The 22,365-nt window shown below is 39.0% G+C and overlaps 1 protein-coding gene across 1 annotated transcript; it reads left to right on the forward strand.

The window, feature by feature from the left end:
* The first annotated feature begins 13,265 nt into the window (after nucleotides 1-13,265).
* Nucleotides 13,266-21,850, forward strand: LOC128258126 (uncharacterized). Its single transcript, XM_052989548.1, has 3 exons — nucleotides 13,266-15,809; nucleotides 18,258-18,329; nucleotides 20,197-21,850. Exons 1-3 carry the CDS (start codon nucleotides 14,982-14,984, stop codon nucleotides 21,019-21,021), a joined length of 1,725 nt encoding a protein of 574 aa, XP_052845508.1. The 5' UTR covers nucleotides 13,266-14,981; the 3' UTR covers nucleotides 21,022-21,850.
* The last annotated feature ends 515 nt before the right edge of the window (nucleotides 21,851-22,365 follow it).

Here is a 22,365-nt window from a genome sequence, read left to right on the forward strand (position 1 = left end):
GTCCTGGCGTGAGTACTCCTCCCAATTCATCAATTAAGATTAATGTCCGTTTCCATGGATTCGTCGATCATTTATAACGATTGTTTCGGAGACAACTTCATCGGAGACAACCGACCGATCATCGATCAAGCTTGAAATGTTGTCTAAGCAGCTTGCCTTTGACTTCCCGAGATATTTCGACTAATGATCTTGCTGGGCCAAAAAACATTCACACATGATAGCCCTTTGAAGGTTATCACTTCTAGTTTTAAAAAAAGTAGTTTTTTCCTATTTCGATTAATATAATTACCTTATTTAATTTGAAACGTAGATAAATACCTATCAAAATTTGGAAAAGGTCTAAAAGACTAAAAAAATTTAATTCAATTGACATTTGATTTAAAAATGCAATGGTTTTAATTTTATATTTATTAAATTATTTATTTAATATAATATTAGTAAATTGATTAAAAACTGACTTAAATTAATAAATAAAAATATACAATGAATTGTATTTAAATTACATTTTGTTATAAAAATACAATTTCGATTAATAAAATCCCTCTGAGCCTTTCTCAGGCTTTTGGGAAGAGCAAATGGACCCGCGCTAATGAGCAGGTGTAGGGCATTAAATACCAAAAAATGTTAACTAATTTTCGGCTTTGCTGCGTTGACGTGTGAAGCGAGGGGCGGGAGGGAGGCGGGGCACTGCCACCTCCACCTGCCTTCGGTTAGTTAGCCGGCCAAATACCAAAAAAAGAAAAATATACACCTTGGATTGTGCGTGAGCTGGCCCTATTCGAGGCCCTGTCAGTCGTCACTCACCCGGCCCTTTTCCTCCCCCCATCTGGTGGGCATGACATTTTTACCAACGGCCGCCGATATGCAAAATCGTTTGACCCGGTCCCAGGGCCCAAACTCCAAACTTCAGACCCATACCCAGACTCAGACCGAAAACCCCAGGCCCGATCGCTATCTGGTCGCTAATATATGCCGCCGCTGCCACAAATGCCTTCGGTAATGCATAATTTGAGCCACTTTTCCGGCGCTGGCAACCAACCACCAAGCCACCGAAACATCGAAACATCGAAACACCGACCAGTGGTACTGGTACTGGTGGTGGTCAGTAGTCGGTGGCCACAATCGTGGCTTTTGTTGCTTTTTGTTTTCCATTCGGGCCCTGGCTGGGAAAATCATTTAATTAACATTTTCAGCCGCCTTCGAGGCGCGAAATTATCACGCATATGCGTGGACTTGCCACAGTGGGGTGTCCCTAGTTAAGTTATGGGCAAAATAAAAACGTAACAAAGTTGTTTTCCGATCCATAAACTTAAAGTACCTTCCACACTGATACATTGTACGAAATATTGCAGTTTAAACTGCTTTTAGCTTACCATTAAAAATAGGTACAAAGTAAGTATTATTTTCTTAGGGCAATTAAAATTTAAATTATTCCAAATAATGTAGGAACATATGCAAAACAGACTACGTCATTGGCTTATCTTTATTTCTGGTGACTAAATTTTAATATTTTAATTTGCTTTTGATAAACTTTTCAATTTAAAAAATGTTCTCCCAAATGAATGACAAAAACTTAGGATTAAAAAAAAATGTGAATGTAAAATATAAAGTATAAAGATGTTAAAGGCTAGGAAATTTTATATATATCTTTAAGCATCAACTTTATGGTAAGCAACATTTAGAAGTTATTATTTAGTGCCCACTGTAACTGCGTTACCGACCGCTCTGCGACCGTTACCAGCAGGTCAGCTGTTCTCGTCGCAACCTTTTTGGCGTAAATTATGATTATGAGAAATGCAAACGCTATCCGGAGCAGGAGCCGAAGCCATTGCCGCTTGGCATTTATCAAAACGCACAGCCGGCGGTGGGAGTTATGTAAATATATTTAATTTTTTAGTTTTGCCGCTTGGCTTTTCTATTGGCCAGCCCAGCACGCACACACTTGCATCCCTATTATTGTTTCCTGGCCATTTGCATGTGGATCGGATCCGAATACGTATCCGACTGTTGCGTATCTCACGGATACGCGCTTGAAATACGAGCGGTTCTACCTTTGACTTTGCGCTTATTACCCCTGATTAATTACCGGGTCGAGTTGTGTTTTTCTTTTCGGTTATGTTTTTTTTTTCCTTTCGTTAGTTGCTTTTATTTTGCGTCTTCCTTTCCGTTTTTTTTGTTAATTTTTTTATTTTGTTTTTTTGGGTGAGTTCTTTTGGGCCGTTAAGTGTGATATTTGTAACACTTTGCTGACTTATTGTTGGCCAGCTGAAAGGCTTTTAGGGCCATCGGCGTGCCTTGGATATGGCTAATTAACCCATTACACCATTATTGTTGCCGACAAGAGTCGGCGGCCGGCAAAAGGTTTTCTTGGCTTCTTTCCGTTTTGGCCCGGCGCACACACGTGTGTGGAGGTCGGACCCTGTATGGCTTTCAAATCTCCGCAATAAATTCCAATTTCGTGGCCTAATGAATACACCGAGAGCGCCCATTCATTTGGCCCGTTTCGGAGAGTAGAAAAGGGCCGCAATTAGCCAAATGCCGACCTAGCCCAGGTATACGTATCTAAAGGTTATTCTGATTCCTAGGCTGAGCAAATATGACGCCATCTCGATTGCGTAGGGTCGTAAAAATACAATTTAATATTACATAATTTTTGAGATAAATTGCTGATAACAACGATGCATACGCAAATTACAATTTAAGGTTATTACTAAGCTAAATTAAAATTTATTAGCCAAATTAGCCAATGACAAGCGTACCAAGTCAACCCTCTTTGAAGGCATTAGATCATCGGAATGAATTGGGAACTTTAAGTCTTTGCAATTATCAAAAAATCTTGGGCTTTTATGGTGATGTCAGCCCAAGGCTATACATTAACTTCTGATATAGATTATCTCAATTCTTTGAAGCATCTATAATATTTTGTTACTCGGCTAGTGGTTAACTAAGAAGGCACACTTTTGTTGATGGCTTATTAATTTTTTTTTACTTCACCGCAAATCTGATAAAAAAAAAAAAGTTTCAAGAAAACCTTTATGAGCTCATTTAATTGCGACTCAAATATTAATAATATTTATTATTCTTAAGCCAAGGTTTACTTTGACCATATTGTGGGCCATACTTTAGACATATGAATAACATAAATACTTAAAGCATTTTAAAAAAGGATGCTTTGAGAAAAATAAATAATTATGATCAAGAAAATATATACGCTTGTTTTTAATTTATTCAATTAAAATTGACATTCTTCTGTTATACAAAACAAAAATTGACATTTTGTAACCAGAATATACTTCTCCTAAGGCATCCTCCCTCCATCCTTAATACCCCAATTAAAGGACGTGTTTTGTTAACTGCCCGACAATTTACAAGTCGACTCCCAGGGCGAAAACCGCAAAAACCGAACCACAAGAGGCATTCCATCCATCGCGGAAATGTGTCGGGCTGTCATAGAAAGTCGCCGCAAATGAGAGGAGCAAATCTGGGGCTCAAGGAATTTATGCATTCCTCGGGCTGCCATCGTAAGTTTCAATTTTCATTGTAAGCTCCACGGCCGAAGGACAAGGGACGTAAGCCCATTGATTAATTTGAAATTTATGATGCGCCATGCGGATCGCAGGGCATCCATAACTTTTGCTCTGCGGTCGGTGGCACCTCTTTCCAAAGTGCTCTGTTTCCCCGGAATGTGTTCTCATCTTTCACTCGCTCACGGCTCATATACATTTTAATTAAACGCTGCCGCACCGGAAGAGCATCAACGACAACAACAACATCCAACACCAGAAACACTTGACAATTTCACGTTAATCCTGGTCACAGGACCTCGCCACGGTGGCTGCCTATTTTTCGGCGCTACCCATAATCATAAACATCGAACCAGGCAAACGGCGCTGGGTAGTCGAGGGTTAAGGGCAGATCCTACACACGAAAAAACATCACAACCTTATGTCTTAAATTCAAATCTATTAAAGGAATTTCTAAAACAAAGTTATTTGAGCCTGTAAATATTTAAAAGAAATAAACTAAACTTTAAAAAAACTTTCTAAAAATATCTTAGTAATTCTTTAAACGCAATTTTTACAGACGTATATAACATCCCAGTTTAAAATGGATCAATTTATGTCATTAAGCTATCTAGGTTATTATTTTTATTTTTAAATAAAAAAAATTGTAAACAAATAGTTTTAATACAGTAGATAGGAAATCTTATCAGGGCATCATGATACAACAAATTTGTTTAATCGCTGATTTTTTTTTCAAGTTTTATGCGTTTTTTGATCAAATTTTCTTACCTTTACATAATATATACAACGTTTTTGCTAAGATAGGATGTATTTTTTGCCAGTGTTCGGCTGTACATGTGACTTAATTACGCGTGCCAAGCCGAGCGGCTTTTGTTATTATCATTCAGTCAGCCGGTTACCGGTACCACTAACCACGATGACCCAACCCCCAAGCCCCTACCCTTAACCCCCATGCACACCGTTAACCCCCCGAAGGCTGCTCCTTTTGTTGGCCTCTGCCCATTGATGATAATGTTTGAGCGGCATTGGCTGCGCTTAATGAATTTATTTGTTACGCATGGCGTAGTTTGAATTGGCGTTCATGTCAGGATACCGCACCGCACCGCACCGCACCGCTCAGCGCACAGAGAGAACCAAAGGAGGCTGAATAGTGGCCCGCGCCTTAATGAAATCCATTATTACGAAGCCCATCATCGCCGAGGCCCAAATGTAAATACACTTATTGCGGAAAGTGTTGGGCCCAACCCTCGGGAAGGACGACAGGCATAAAACGCAGCAGGAGCAGGATATTACGATATTACGCACAACGAACGATGTGCGAGGGGGGGAAGCGGCGTGGGGAGGGGGGTTGAAGGGCAACATTCAGGATTCAGGCGGCAGGAGGCAGAAGGCCAAAGAAACCAGGCGGAAATAGGAATGGCAATGGCAATGGCAATGGCAACATCGTTAACAGTGCACTGCGATAAGATAGCTCAAAAATAGTAGTGATACAAACAAAAAAATTAAATCAGAAAAATAAACAAATTATATTGTTCTAAGCTGCCAATTAAAAGTAATTCCAAATCAAAATAACTCTTTTTACAATATTATACTTTAATCTACTTTAAACAATATCTCCTATATTAAAATATCTATTGCAAATATTTTTTTTTTAAAACTAATCAGGTGATAAACAACCAAAAAAAATGTTCTCAAACTTCTTGAAGTTTTAAGATTTAAATATTATTCCCTTTTATTTTGATAAACTTTAAAATTTGTAAAAAAATTAAAATTAATCATTATAACTACAAAAAAACATAATTAGTGGCATATTATTATTATTTAATTAACGTTTTTTGTTATATTGACAAAACAAAATCTAAGATTGTAAAACAATATGCCTCTTTATTTCTCGCAGTGCATCGGTAACGGTAAAGGGAAATGGCACTGTGGAATGTTGTATTTTTTCGACATGCCAAAACCATCTGATAACGATGCGAACCCTCAATTGACCGTTCTATGAGATGCAAATATCAAGCGGCCCCCGACAGCGACAAATGTCCCATAGCTCGCGAGTTGTCACCAACCGCCACCCCTTTCCCCACTCCCCATTTCCCTTTCCGTTTTGCCCTTTGACCTGACCCTAACGGTTTCCGGATGAGGGTTGCTATGTTGTGCTGCTATTAAAGCCCTCGAAGCGCATGCAATTCCAATTTCAACTTCAATCGAATGTTTCGCACATGAGGAGCCATCAATGATGTTTAATGTCATACAGGGAATCCTTCAACTATGATGTGAGGCGTGTCCATTAGGGGAACGCAAAATCATTAAGGGAGGATATAATATCTGGGCATGCAGATGCAATTCAAAAGGTTGATGGAACGGAAATGGTATATTGCTTGGTTGTCTAACTTATTATGCCAGATGCTGGGATTGTATGACGTTCTGGACTTAAAGTAATCTATAAATACGTTTAACTTTAATTTAATAGGGTGTTTAAATATTCGCGGATTATCAACTGAATTTAAAACAGCGTGAACCCAAATTTAAAAACTTCAATACTTTTATTGGAAATATTTTTTCATAGAAATTTAGAATTGTTGTTATTTTTTTCTATTTTTCTAATATCTAAAACAACTAATGAATTCATTTACAATAAATTTCATATGTAAATTCCTTTATAAGCCAACCGTATTAAAGCGTTAAATAACTTTATTTATATAATACAGTCAGATTCCATTCCTTTCCTTTCACATGCTAGCCCTGAAAAGGGAAAAGCAAACGGAAAATTCCGAATAAGACATTTGGTTTCCAGGACTGGTGCTGCATATAATTATGTGCTGGTCCTGCCTCAGGATCAGTCTCAATCCGTATCTCTATCTGCATCTAACTCACCCCACATGTGCCACCGAATGTGGCTCATTCATCACGCTAACAACGTCCGCAAAGTATCTCGAAGATTGTTAGCACTTTCTTGACTTGGCCAGAAGGCGGGCCGCAAACCATAACGGACAGCAACCCAGTTGCGTGGCCAGTTATTTATGTTTGGCCGGCGAGTGGCTAACTATTAAAACTAACTACTTAGCAAACACACACCCCACCATTTCGGACACAAACTTTTTCGGCAAAGTGCCATTTAGTTAAACATTCTGACACATGATAAATGAGTCAAAGACCTCGTGTGATAGATCTGGCCAGCCCATCTCCAACCGAGCATATGCACCGGATCCAGCTCCGTCCGTTTCTATATCCGTGTCCGGCTCCTGGTCCAGGCAATTAAACAGTCAGGCTTCGAAACATGTAAATTCATAATATACACAAAGAGAAATTCACAAAGCAACATTATGTTTAGCCCCAGAATCTGGAAAAATAAATATTTTTTCATAATAACTAAATAAAACATGCCATGTGCAAACCAAGTCCTTGGATAAGTAAGTATTTAATTAAATAAATCTAAATGATTTTATTTAAAATTTATTAATTATGAAAAATCTGATAAACTGTTTATTTTAGATCACAAAAAAAAAATCCATATAAATTTAAAGAAATAAGGTATTACAATTTCTTATGTTAAATTATCTCCTACAAAATATACAAATTAAGATAAGCACTAAAAATAAATAAATTGCTTTATACAATTCGCAAAGATTCTAGATTTTTATAAAGGCCTTAAAAAAACTGTTTTGATTTGGTGTAACCCAAAAGTGATTAAGTTTATATTTTTTTTCTGTGCAAGTCCGAAAATAAGGGGAAATGGCGAGAACTCATTAAATAGAAAGCATTTAATGCGTGCCCAGATACAGATGAAGATAGTTCTGAGAGATACAGTAATAGAATGTCAGCAGCAGCTGACGGAAGAGTGGAAATTGAATGGGCGAATGAATAAGTGCGATATCAGGAGTCAAAGTTTTCCAAGCGCCCCCCAAAAAAGAATTCCTCATCATCATCAGCGGTAGAAGCAGCAGCAGCAGCAGCAGCAGCAGCAGCATCCTCCCAGGAAGGTCATTTAAGTTTTAATGATGGAGTTGTGTCAATGGCCTGTGGGGATGGGGTTTGGTGTGGAAATGTCTGGGGGAGGACACGCGAAACGGGAGTGCACAAGTTGTGGTTGATGTTTTTCCTGGGTGGTGACTTTCGCTCCTCCTTGCCGAAGTTTCCTCTAAGAACTAAAGTAGCAAAGTAAACAGAGAACAATGAGCGGGCTAGTGGGCGAGTGGGCTAGTGGGCGAGTGGGTGGGTCTTGGGTAATGGCCAAGTTTGATGTGAAAATTGAAAGAGGGCGTCGACGACTGTACATACACCGTTATCATTCACCGGACCGAGTTTCCATCCCATCCCATTCCAATTCCCATTCCCATACCTTAGCAACGCAACCCTTTAACATCTTTGCAGCAGAAAAATATTGTGAAACTTTGCCAACAAAACAACTCGAACCCATCCTCCCGCTCCCCCTACGATGCGAAACTTTGCGAACAGTGTCAATAGAATAGTCCCCGGGGGACAGGAGCCACTATGACTAAGGGTTTTGTACCTATCAAATGATTTGGATTCTAATTAAATGAATGCCCAAAAGTTTCGGAGGTACGAAGGACCAGGAACACCAACAAGGTTCTTTCTATCCCCATCTTAGGAAGAATTTACCCCAACAACGACCCTTAGATCTTGGAAGGATTTCGTAATTAGGGTTCCAGACTTACATGGATGGCGTAATTTAATACTGGCCTACTTTTGTATGCCGTTCTCATAATGGATACGATTTCAAATGCCCTTAAGCCAGTTTATGGATTTTAAGGAAAACAAACATGAAACTTTGCATGTACAATTTTTAAAAGATATTTGTTGTTATATTTTTTTGGATTCAATGTAATATTTAAGCTAACACTATTTAACAAAATTTATGTAATGTAATATTTTCTAAAGAGATAATAGCTGTATTAAATTTGTTCTGATTAAAATTCCTGTTTGAGAAAACAATAAAAAAACGATAAGCGTTTTGCTGCAATCGAGGTAAATGAAAGAGATCTTGATGTGAAGTATTCTACTAAAGAAAAACTGATTTTTAAGGCACGTCTAATTCAATCGCCGGTAAACAAACAAAGCTGCCAATGGAAATCGCAAATCTCTCGGACACCTCATTTTGTTCTGTGTTGGCGTTGGCTGGCAGCAAAGCAAAAAGTTAATTAAACAGATCCCAAGTGCTGACCACTCAAGTGAGTTGGGGAGTGCGATGGGCGGCCTGTCTATGGGTATTAGGCTTTATCAGATGTGCATTCATTCAAATGCACTTCCTTTGGCCGCTCACTCAACGTCGACTTCCCGTTAGCACGCGGGCAACTTGGCCAAGACAGTCCGGACTGGATCGGACCGGGCTGGCCATCAGATACGCATCAGTGGCACAACTCAAGCAACTACACACTGAGAGAATAAATTTTAAACTTATATTAAGCTAACTTTATAGTAGAATGCAATAAACAAATATGCTTATATTAACATAGGCAATTTAAATATATTGTTTTTTAATATTAAAAATTATAAAATGTAGTATGAGACTACAACATTTTAATATTTTTATTAAAAAATTCAAAAGTACTAATCTGACCATATTTGATATAAATGGTTTAATTGTTGAAATTTATGGAGAACAGGTATATGATAAAATAATTTTAATACTACTTTACCTTCTTTTGGTCTTAATATTCACACCATTTGAATTAAAAAAATATTTAGTTTTACCAACCACAATTGATTTTGGAACAATAAGTTGAATCTTATCTTTGAAAATTATTAAATATTTTCTTCTCATCTAAAATATTGAATTGCTTGGGCTCCGATATTAATAGAAAACATTATTTTAATAAAGCCTATAGGCATTCTTAATCCTTTTGTGATTTTTTTTATTTAAGACATTTTTGATGAAATTAAATTACTCTAATAAATTTTAATTTCTCTATTTACTCAGACTTCATAATGCTATGATTATGTTCCCTGTTAAATATGACATTGGTAAAATAATGCAGACCCATGCGATATTTTTGCCAGTAACTCCCTGTCATACGTGCATTAACTGGGGAACCCAACTACCCACTGAATTTAGAAGGCGACTAGTTGGAGCAGCTCCGCCATGAGGAAATGGGGAAATGCTTTTCCAGCGCGGCGACAGCTGCGTGGCTAATCCGACAGGCTAAACAGTTGAACAGTTGCCCCCCGGGGAGAGGTGCAGCAAAAAAAAAAAATAGAAAAGAAAAGAAAAGAAAAAAAGTAAAAAGGAACGAGGAAAGAAAAGCATTGTGCGCTGCATAATTGAAAAAAAGCGGGGGGGGCAAAAACATTGTCAGATAAACACCGTGTGGAAATGGGGGTGGTGGTGCGGTGGTGCCAGGGCAATTGCAAAAATAACAAAAGACAATGGCAGAGTGGCAGAGTGGCGACGTCCCGACGTGATGTTGGAAATTGAATAAAAATATGTATTTTTACTTATAAGTATTCCATATAGCCAACGTCAACAGCAATTTCCACCAAAGTGCACGCAACGACAAACGGTTGCTGCAGCAACAACAACAGCCGCAGCAGCAGCAACATCAACAAACATCTACTGCAGTAACACCTTCAAAGTTGATTGATAAAAAAAGTGTTTGACTGTAAGTAAAATGCTGAGCTCCCCTATTAAAGCGGGGTTGCTAAAATAGGAGGGGTTGGAAATACGAGGGGGGGTGGCTAGCGCCTGACGTATCGAGTTTCTACTCTAATGTGACAGCTCAATGCATTTTAGATGGCAATGACAAACTGAATTGGCAACAACAATAATGCTAGAAACAGCAGGAACAGATATTGCAATTTATGTATATATTTCTCAGCGGAAACAGTGATGCTGGAAAGTTGTCGACCAGATTTCGATATTCAGCAAAGTTAGCTTCGAATAATACTGTAAATCAGTAATTATAATGCCAACAGAAAAATGTCCTTCATTTATAAAACTATAACCTGAAATCTGAATTGAGATTATTGGCTTTAAGTATCTTTTTTAAATGTTTTCTCCTAACGTTTTAATAGTCAAAATTTCGCTTATCATTGTCATTTTAAACACCATAAAGGATTTACCAATTATGTCGCCTAGGTTTTTTTTATAACCATTTACGGTTTAAAAAAACTTACAAAATAAACTAATACTATATTTTTTCGATTTTTGCAGGCTGACTTTTCTGCGCCGGTGTAATGCTATATCGTCCATTCGCACTCAATCGTACAATCACATTTTGAGGTAGCGAAATGGGGAGAATGAATACTCGTACCGTCGAGAGTCATAACGTAATAAGGAACCTGAACGGGAGCGGATGGAAAGCGGGTGAAAAGGCGGACTGGAAAAGAAGAAAAACAGGCAACGCAACCGAAACTGCAACTGAAATGCTGCGCAAACAACTTTGAACGTCAATTTGTCAACTTGGAGCGAGAATTGAATGCAAAAAGCTTTGCGCCACATCGCTGACGTCGAGTCGTTTGCCCTGACGCAGTCCGAGCCAATTTTGGATGGGGTCTAATGTGCTGCAGTCACGCTGCACTCCGTGTTATTTTTGTGGATTTTAATGGCGATTAATCACACTACTTTGGGCCGGATGCAATCGCCTAAGCGCATAAGACGAATAAAAAACGTAATACATATATATATTACATTTTGTAACAAAAAACTTTAAAGCTTAAGCAATACAAGTTAATTTTAAAGCATATAAACCATGATTCCACAAATAAAATTCTCCCTAGTGTAGAGAAATTTTTAATTAAAATAATAAATGTCTTTTAAAAAAGACATCGTAAACTTTATCAAAAATATTGTGCCGGCTTTAGGAAAACTTTAATTCATTATTATTTGCAAAATAGCCTTTAACTAAGCACATTTTTTGTTGATTAATTAAGGTGTAGGGTATATAGCTGTCTATAGAACCGGTTGTTAGCCGAGGTGCATGGAAATGTCAGCTCAATACCGTTATCGTAGGTGCGGCAAACACGTCTCTGCGACTTCGGCGCCGACTGCAACGTCGACTGCGGCAGCGACGCAGCTTGATAATGAGCCGTTAAGACGGACAGACAGGAGAAAAAAACGTGAAAGCTTCCGCAATTCAAAACAGCTGTAGGAGAAAGAGAGAGGGAGTGATTGTGCAAGGCGAAATGCAAAACTGATAAGAAAGTCCGCTTAAGTTGCTCTAATTATGTGTGTACATACTAATGTGTGTATGAGACATGAAAATTCGGCAAAATCATACAAAAGATTCGCACGTGGTTTAGGACACGCAATGTGAGCGAAAAGAAGATACATTTGTATGGTCTTATGAATGTACAAATTTATGCATACATACAAACATACATATATCATATGCGGGGGAGAAACAGAAAGAGAGAGTGCAGGCGAATGCAAAAACCAAAATGCTGCCTACGTGAGCGACAGCTCACTTAATACCTCTCCTTTTCTCACTCCACCCTCCCGCTCACACCTTTCGATTAACAGCAAGAAAGGGAAATATAATTTGGAGATCGAAAAACTGAATACTCTGTCTCATTAACTTTGTTTTGCAAAAAATCCCCAGAAATTAAAAAGCCCTTATAAGCCTGTCAAAATGTATGCTACAGTTTCTATATTTACTCGTATACGTGATATTATTAAGTATAACATTTTTTTAATGGTTCGCCATAAATTAGATTAAACAGGACTCTTTCCTAATATTATTAATAAGAATAAACAAATTTGAAATCGTTTGTAGAACATGTTATATGGAACAATGTATCCTGCTAGGCCTTAGGAAAACCATAAATTATCACATACAATGGTATCCATTAAGACACAATTCATTTTGCTGATAATATTTTGAATTATTTTGTTTCTTGACGTATTTAAATTATAATGGTAATATTTTTTTGTATGTTTTGATAATGAAATGTTTCCCTTTCTAAACAATTTTTATATTACTATAGGATGATACCTTAATCCCAAATACTCCTTGATAAGAGTATAGTGAAACAGAATATCAGAAAGACAAAAATGAAAACGTCCAAATTCTCCGTGAAATGCAATTCCTTTTTCGATTCTTTTTCTGTTATTTTGCTGACTCGCTAAATTTGTTACCGTGTTTTCGAGCTTTCTGTTGTTGTTTTTATTATTATTATTTTTTGCTTTGTCCAACGGCAGCAATAATAACAACAGCAACAACGACAGTGGCAACGATAACAACTTCTCAGCCGTGCTGATGAGAGAAGTGCGCGAGAGAGGGATAGGGCAAGCGAGAGGAACAGGCAGCAACAATATTTACAGCTTTAGGCAAAATGCACAGTGGGACAAACATTAAATAATGTACCCCAAAACCAACCACATTTTCAATATTTTTAATAAATAAGGAAATTTAAATTTGAAATGTAAGCATATGTATTCTAATTTTAAATATTTTTAATAAATAAGGAAATTCAAATTTAAAATGTATGCATATGAATTCTAATAATGGTTTGATTTTTATTTTTCGACTCGACATGACTGATAACGGAAATAAAATCATACACTTTTTGCAAGGAATAATTTATTAACATAATTTTTGATTTGTCAATAAGTTTTGGTTTTAAGATTGTGTTTGACAACGGTTTGGTAACCAATGCTTAAAGACCATCTTACGATACTTATAATTTTTATCCTGAATTTAATTATAATATTAATATTTAATTTTTATGAAATTTAACGACGCACGACGAACCACAAATACTTTCAGTCAAATATATTTTACTATCCCCACGACTTTACAACTTGCAACAACTGGATGACCTTCGCCACACTGTGCCATGTGTCGCTATTTAAAAATAGGCTTTTGCAGTGGTGTCGGTGTGTGTGCTCGTTGGTTTCCAGCATCTCACGGTCGCCGCCGTTTGGCAGCCGCTGCCACATGCGCAGAGCGAACAGATCGGGCCCACTGTGCAACGTGGGGCTGTTGACGACAGCAGCAGCAGGCAGTCGCAGCAGCAGCAACGATCGCAAGTCGCGACACGAGCAAAGCGAACGGATAGGTGTGCGGACCAAGGGACCGGGGGAGCGAAGAGCAAGTGACGAACTTACGGCCAACAGCAGCAGCAGCAGCAACAACAACAACGGCAACCGGCCCGTTTGGAGCAGCGCGCATGCCACACACAGTTTAAATATGTGAAATTAGTACAAATCGTGATTTCAACAGCGAACGACGAGCGACGAACGAGCGTCGACGAAGTGGCGACAAAAAAAAAGCTCGAGCGAGCAGCAACAACAACAGCAGCGAAGCAATAGCCACAAGCAACAACAGTGGCAGCCACAGCAACAACAAGTTACCCCACAATACCTACAGCAATCACTTGTCCAACACAAAGAGAAGCAGCGATATCAACAGATGCCACAACTGCAACACTGAGAGCAACTCCTAAGCCCACAAATGAAACAACAACAAGGCACACAACAGCTCCAACTATTGAAACATAAGCTATAACTATTACACCTGCACCTATTACAACAACAAAATCAACAGGTACTTAAAGCAAAAAACACCAACAAAAAATTCAACAACCTATTCAACAATAGTTCAACACCTACACCAGCTTAGCCACCACACGTGGTGTAAATCGATAAATACAAAAAATAAAATCTACAACAACAACAGATCAAACTAATGCAACACCAAAACTTACCGCAACAACATAAAACACACCCATAACAATCACCAACACCCAACATAGTTAAACCAACAAAAATAGCAATACACAGTCCTACAAAATAAGAAACAACAACCAGAACACCAACGAATTCAACAACCATATAAAACCAATATTTACAACAACCAACATTGATGTACGTTGGTGTGAGTTGCTTGAGTGGCAGCAACAACAACATGCAATAAAACAGCTGATAGCTGATAGCCACAACAACAACAAAGCCTGGCATTATCAAGCGAGCAACAGGTCGCGAAAAAAAGCCCGCCTGCTGCAGCACTCACACAACACACACAGACACACACACACACACACACAGAGAGAAGAGCGGGTGTGTGTGAGAGAGAGAGGCAAACGGCGAGTCGTACACCTTTACGGTGATTTTGGACGAGGCGACGTCGCTCGCCAGCTGGCGCTCTCGCTCCCGCTCCCTCTCCCAATCCCTGTCCCACCGTCTCTCCTTCTCTCTCTCTCGCACAAAGTGCAGCTGAGCTGCCGCCGCTGCCGCCGCCGCACTTGCCGCTGCCACAAATACAACACGACCAGCTGAAACGCTCAACGCTCGCCGCCGCCGCTGCTGCCGCCAGTCGAAAGTCAAAAGCAACGTGTTGTGGACGCTTTTTTCGTCGCGTCGTTGCGTTGCGTTCTCTCGCTCTCTCTCACTCCTACTCCTATCACCTATACTCCACCCACTCAACCACCCGCTACCCGCCACCACCCGCCACCTCCCCCTCCGGTCGGGATAACTTTCACCATACACCAACAACAACAACAATGTCCAGCAGCGCAGCCGCAGCGCAATTCAAGCTCGATGCCAACTCCAATGCCATTGCTTTAATAGCCGATGTTGCCTCGCTGCCGCTGGCACTCCCCCTTTCGCCCACGTCCACGACCACGCCCACTGCAACGGGAGCGTCAGCAACGGCAACAACAACACCAGCGGATCGCGTTGAATGGTCCCGCTCCACGATCCTCAACTTTATCGAGGACTATCGACGCCAGCGAGTCCTTTGGGATCCCAACACGAAGGGCTACCACATCAAGCAGACCAAATACGAGGCCCTCAAACTCTTGAGCCACAAATATGGAACGGAAATAAGATCAATACGATCCAAAATCAAGTCCCTGCGCAGCTCATTCCATCGGGAACATGGCAAGGTCCTGAGCGGACGCAGTCGGGGTGTTATCTACCAGCCCATGTGGTTTGCCTACGAGGCCATACGCTTTATCCTCGACGGCGAACGGGATCAGGATCAGGTGGGTCAGGATCAAGATCAAGATGGCGAAGCGGAAACGGAAGCGGATGAAAAGCTAACCCTGATGCACAGCCTGGACTTGGAGCAACTGAAGGCGGACAAGCTGGTGGATAGGGACATTATCATGCAGGTGGAACAGCAGCAGCAGCAGCAACACGATGAGCTTACCGCTCGGATTGCGGCCACTGTCGCCGCCGTTGCCGCTGCTGCGGCCGCTGCAAATGCCCGGGATCGGGAGCGGGACGGGGATACCGCTGCCAGCGAAATGATGGACACCGCTCGGGAAATGGAACTCGAGGAGGCGGCGGCCGGTGGCGCCTTAATCGAATCCTCCTCGGCGGCTGTGGTAAGTGGTGCTTTAGCTATGTTTTTTTTTTTTGTAGCCAACTTCTACCTATTTTGCATGTCTCTCTGTTTCTTTCTTCTTTGCCCCCCCCCCCCCCCCCCCCCTTTGGCTTTTTTTCTCTTCTGTCGTACATATTTCTTTGGAGCTTTGCATGTGCGCGCGTGTGAGTGCGAGTGGTTTGACTTGTTTTGCGGCAGCAGCCAGCACACGCGCTGCTGTCGCCGCCGTCGCAGCCCTCGCTGTCTAGCGGTTCGTCAATGGCAGCGGCGCAACCGGTGGCGCACAGTGGGGCCAGTCACCATCAGGTGTCATAGAGTTTTCTAAGTTATTAAACATTTTGAGGACCCTCTAGAAATATACGTACAGTGCTCACTCAAATCACTAAACCTACAAAAATCAAGGGAATTTATATTAACGATTAACATACTATAATTACTTTTTTTGGTTAAAAAACATATTTTTTTTATTTTAACAAAGAAAAATAAAATAATACATATTTATTATTCAGTCTTCCAAATTAATTGGCCAATAGGTAATAACATGGGGTCAACGTGCCGTATGAGTAATTTTTTCTAATATACCGTTTTTGAAATTGAAATATTTTTGTCTTTACCATAATTAAAAAAAAAAAATATTTGGTTTTAGTATATGTGTATATGTACATGCACTTATTAATCGCAAAAAGAGTTTATTGATTAGAGAAGATTTTCAAATTCACTGGGCCCACGTGGCGTATGAGTAATAAATTTAAAACTGTTTTTTGCATACACAATAACACGAAATGTAATTTTTTTCAAAATTGTTTTCAAAAATATTTTTTAAAAATAATTATGCTTCAAAACAGTACATTCACTCTAGGAAAATAAATCAAATATAAAATTTATTTATGTAATTGGACAGAAAATATAATAATTGTGTTTAAAACTAATTTTTTTAGAGGTTACTTCCAGCATAACATAGACTATGCCCACTGTGCGCGGTAGTTGCTATTGCGTTGCGCTTGATAAGCCAGTATTGGTGTTAGTGTGCCAATGTATGTGTCAACTGGCTTTGATTTGCGCTGCCGCTTCTGCCATACATACGGCCATATATACCTACATGCCTACATACATATATCTATAATGCATACACATGTGTGTTGCATCAGCCGTAGAAATCGGCGGCCACACGTTTTGCACCGACCACGCCCCTCGGCCCCGCATCGATGCTCTGCCGCCCCCGAGCAGCAGTAGCTCCAATATAGCAAGTTGCTGGACTGCGTTTCGTTATTGCCATGTCGCCTCGTCCGTTTGTTCGGTTTCGTATTTGATTCTCTCCCGAAAAAAGTACGACTCTTTTGGGCAGAAGCTCGACCACCAGTAATCGGGTGACTTTAACTGCAAAGCGAGCTTTCTCTGGAGCTTTAAAGAAATGCGCGCAGATATGTACATATGCCCACCAGCTAGTTCGATCGGCTTCCCGGAAATATATTAATCAATAATTAAAAGCCAAATAATAATTGCAGGGAGTGTTATGTTTACTTCTGTTAATTTACCTCACAAAAAGTCTGATAGCAAACCTTGACCACCAAAGTCAAATTGGTTTTGTGTAATGTAAGTAATTTTTTAATTACAACAAATATCTACATATGTATGTAGTGTATTTTTTTTTGTAATTAACATTCGGCTTGTAATTATTTATTGCTGTATCATAAAACAGGATCAATATTTTTTTAAGTTACAGAAAACTTAGTTTATTTAATTGGTGCATAAATTTTCTCTGCGGTATTTTCTGGCCTTTTTATTTTAATTTATAAAGGCATGGGTTTTTGAAAACGATACAAATACTCTTGATATGTCTAAATATTACGGTTACACCCATTCTTGGCTAGAGAAGTAAGTGCCACAAGTGAAAAAATATACATAATAATATTATACGACAGTTATTTAAAAGGTAATATAGTTTTTTTTAATTCTTGTAAGGGTATTCACTCGTCGTTGCCTCAAATAATTCTCACAAATCGTGTGTTATTTATCGTCTGAATTTTTTTTTTTTGGGCACTCGTCTCATGTCCGTCTGTGAGTCTGTCCACCCGTTGGTCCACTTCGATGTTGACTTGGCTGCTGTCCCGCCCGTACCGCACCCGGTACCGCTACCGCCACCGCCCCCGCCCCTGAGCCCCGCCCCACGGCTACCTTATCCCGCCATGACTAATTTAATAGCCAGCGGCTCGACTTGCGAGTCTGCTCCCACTTGTGTGTGTGTGTTTGAGTTTGCTTTTTATTATTATTATTCTAATTTGTTTTCTATTTCTCTGGCGTTTCTCGCTTTGCCACTCTGTCCACTATTATTATTATTTTGTTATTTTTTGTTATTGTTTGTCTGGCAAATTCGCCACACTGCCGTAATAGTATTGTTATTGATTCTATCGTCTCCGCTAATTCTGGATTTTTTGTTCGATCTTCGCAGACACGTTCCTCTTCCGATTTGGATGGCGAGAATTACTGCAATATCAGCGCCGAAGATGTGAAAACAGAAATTGTAAGTACACCGCCGCTGATTGTTAATCGCACTTTAATTGATTCGACAGGTTGAAGTTATTTTTTGGGGGGATAATTTAACAAATTTTTTTATCTCAACCCCTGAAGTGTCATGTCAAGTAGTCCGTGGGTGTAATTAGAGAATAATTTTTGACACGAGATTGAGAAACAAAATTTTGAATAATGTATTTTGAATGAGTAGAAATATCAATCATTATCTGGAGTACCGAAATTAATTATTTAATAATAATTTTATAAGCAAGTTGTATAAAAAAAGGAAAATAATTAATTTAAATATGTTAATTTTGTTATTTTTATTAGCCCACTTGTTGAGTTGTCATTTAATAAATAGGAAAATAAAAGAAAAGTGTGCTTTGATTTGTTTTTAATATATTTTTAAAATTACTGATTTTGTGACTTATTAGCTTAGAAATTAAAACTGTCTCACTGCTTTTTAACAATGTTTGTTTAAGAAATATTTTATTTATTAGTTTGTCCCTCTGGAAATGATTTACATTTTCAATCCGATTAAGTAATGTTCACGTGTAGACGATTTCAGCCCCAATGATGTAATTAGTTGGCCAGGTATTTAAGATTCTGTCACCTTTCTTATTTTTCTGATTACAAGCTCAAATCAAGTAATATGATTAGATAATTCTACTAATTTGATAAGGGCAATAGTGTATTGAGTTCTGTAACTAACTTAATTCGATGACGAATCTAATCATTTTATGACGTCCACACCATGCACATTGACCGTTGAAACTTTTTAATTCCTGAAAGTCATTGGTGTTGCCAGGGCAGATATGATACATCCGTATATCTTTCATGATAAGCACTGGGAACCAAATAAATGTATGTGAGTCACTTGGGCTTTTTGATTAAATAAATTTGAATTTTATGCCCCTAAGGCAATGTAAAATAAAAATAATCATTTATAAATTATAATTTGTAAAATTGTTTAAACCCCAAAATAGCCTTATTTAGAGAGCTCTCACTTCTGATATTTTCCCAGACAAGGTTGTGCCCACAAATTAATCAAATGACTCGTCTCTGGGGGCTTATCAAAGTACCCACTTGTCTCAGACCTCTCTCCCTTTAAACACTTGGCAAACACAAGTATAGGATTGTTTATATTATAAGTATACTAAACGATGCGCGTCTACTGAATAGTTGATGAAACAACACAGCGATTATTTCGTCAGACGTTCATACTATAAATGTATATGCGAAACTGGTTCCGGTATATTGTGACGGGCCCATCTTTAAGCAAAATAACAAATAGGGCTGATGAAATACTGAACAGATTTACTTTAGTAGGGGAAAGGCTCATCCTTAACAACCTTGTTAACAAAAATTGGGAAATATCAATTTGTTCTGCTTTCGCGATGGTAATGTTCTATAACTAGAATAGGGATATAACAAAAGACTACATTTCCTAAGAGCTGCAAACCATTTTTAATCAGAGAAAACTAGCACAAGTTTTCCTGAAAACAAACAGGTCACAACAATTTAAAAAGTAAAACTTACTTTAACATGCTAATTTTTAAATGCTTAAAATTACTTGTAAAACACTTTTTTGTTTAACTATAAATTAACATATAATAAAAACTAAATGCTTACAAATTTTCTTTATTTTAATTTTCATTTTATTTATCTTTTTTTTTTACCTATTGACTTTGTTCTTGAAATGTCCCATACTTAGAAAAGTATAGAGTTTAAAAAATATTAGAAACAGTTTGGTCACATATATTTGAACCTTTTTCCTTTTTTTTATCTTGTAGGGTAATAAACAAAATTATTGGCTACAATGTCTAAAACAAATCCGTATTATCGCCTGTTTTCTTTTCTATGCTTAACCCCAACAGATCGAACACGAATCGGAGCTGGGGATGCTGGATCGACGGACGAGCACGCCGTCGCCCATAAATTACTACAAGCCGACGGATCTAACTTACAACCACCGCAAGCGCAAGGCGATGGGCGTGGAGCACGTTGTGGGCGCTTTGACATTGACGCCCATCAAGGCGGTGGGCGGAGCGGCGGGGTCGGGGACGGGGTCGGGCGGATCCGCCGGCCAGCAGCAGCTCGCATTTCAGGCGCTCCAGCAGCACTTCAACCACAATCATAGTCTCAGTCTGAGCCATTGCAACGGGCAACCGCAGCACCACCAACATCAACAGCATCAGCAGCAGCAACAATCGTTGCATCTGCATCTGCAGCAGCAGCAGCAGCAGCAGCAGCAGCAGCAACAGCAACAACATTCCAGTAACATGGCACAAAAACGTGATCGTGATCGTGATCTCTCAACGTCAAATGGCAACAGCAACACTAACTGCAACAACAACAACAACAACAAGAGCAACAACAATAACAACAACAGCAGCCACAACGTCAGCAACATTTCGATGGACCCAACAGCAACATCCAGCAATTGCAGCTCGAGCAGCAACAGCGGTGCCACGCCCCCCAAACTGCTCATCGGGGGCGGTGGTCTGAGTGCCAATCATGTGGACGAATATGGGGTATTCGGGGAATACGTGGCCATTACCATACGCAAACTGAAGACCTCCAAATCGAAGATAGTGGTGAAGCATCTGATCAACAATCTCCTTTACGAAGCCGAGTTGGGTAAATATGATCATGGGATGCCGGCCAGCAAGGAGCCACCGCAGCTGTACAATATGCAATAAAACTAGAGAATACCAGGGTCAGGGGTCAGGATTCGATAATAGATAAGTCCGCCAATACATCTATAAAGAGAAACTATACGGGGGAGAGACAACGCACTAGTCAGCATAGCAACAATGGGTCAAAACCAGAGCCAACAATTCTAAAAACCGGGGATTTTATAGTATCACGGGGTAGCGGGGGACATGAGCATTTCATTCAGGGACAAAGACCATATAAGTACTTTATCTATATACATTTATAAACACATAAACGATATCAGTGAGTATATCCGAAGTCAGTCAGTCAAAGGAGTGCAGTTGAAGTAGGGGGTGAAACAAACATACCATTAATTAAATTGAATTAATTATAAATGCTTTACGTTAAATGTGTACATTTATGCACACACACACCCATAAATACATACGTATATGTACGTTTAGAAATATATTTTTATGATGATCGTTTTTTTTTAATTTCACCAGCGTTATATTTTTGATTTTCGTTTTATTATATTTACATTTGGCAATAACACTTTGAACTCAGGTGCCTTTATTTTTTTTAGTCATTTAAGCCTTGTTATCTTATGCATAAACGATGATTGCAATAAATCGACATGTAAAGCAAATAAATGAAGCCGTAACAACATGTAAATTTAATTAACTTTTTATCACATATGCAAATCCATATGTATAAACTTAACTCTGTAAATAGTCTAAAAAAAAAATGAGAAGCGAGAATATTGAAACATGAAATGTGCAAATCTTAATTTTTGTTATGCATAACTAATTTGAATCGAGCGAAAGGCTCCAAATAAAAATGCAGAAATGTTGAATTTCATTTTGAAAATGACTTAATTGACTTTTATTGCTCTTAAGGGAAATGTGTTGAAGTTGGTAATGAATTTATTAAACATTCCTGAAATTTTCAAAATAAAAGCAATTTAGAAGGATTGTAACGCGTTTTATGGGTTATTTATAACTTAGCTTCAAACTGTTGCCACAGACTGAACCAATAAAATTAAAGTAATGGTTAACTTCTGATGATCCAATTTATTGCGCATTATCATTATATGTTCACCAATCCTTGAGAATTAAGTCATGAAAAGGGTTCGATTGTGCGCCCCGGTATTGCCTAATTATTCCGACTTTCAGAGCTATTGAGCAAGTTACCGGCCAGAACAATGTGGCTCGTTGTTCGCCTTCGGTGCGATTATTCATATTTATACTCGTGTATTCACATTCACACTCACATACTCGCCGAGGGCCTCGTCCATAAATCACAAACGCTCTCAACTGTATCAAAGAACTAGGCAATTCGAAGGAGGGGCAACAAAGCAAGCATTAATTGCTAAATAAACAATTCAA

Source organism: Drosophila gunungcola (genome assembly GCF_025200985.1).
Source record: "Drosophila gunungcola strain Sukarami chromosome 3L unlocalized genomic scaffold, Dgunungcola_SK_2 000003F, whole genome shotgun sequence".
Taxonomy (NCBI): Eukaryota; Metazoa; Arthropoda; class Insecta; order Diptera; family Drosophilidae; genus Drosophila; species Drosophila gunungcola.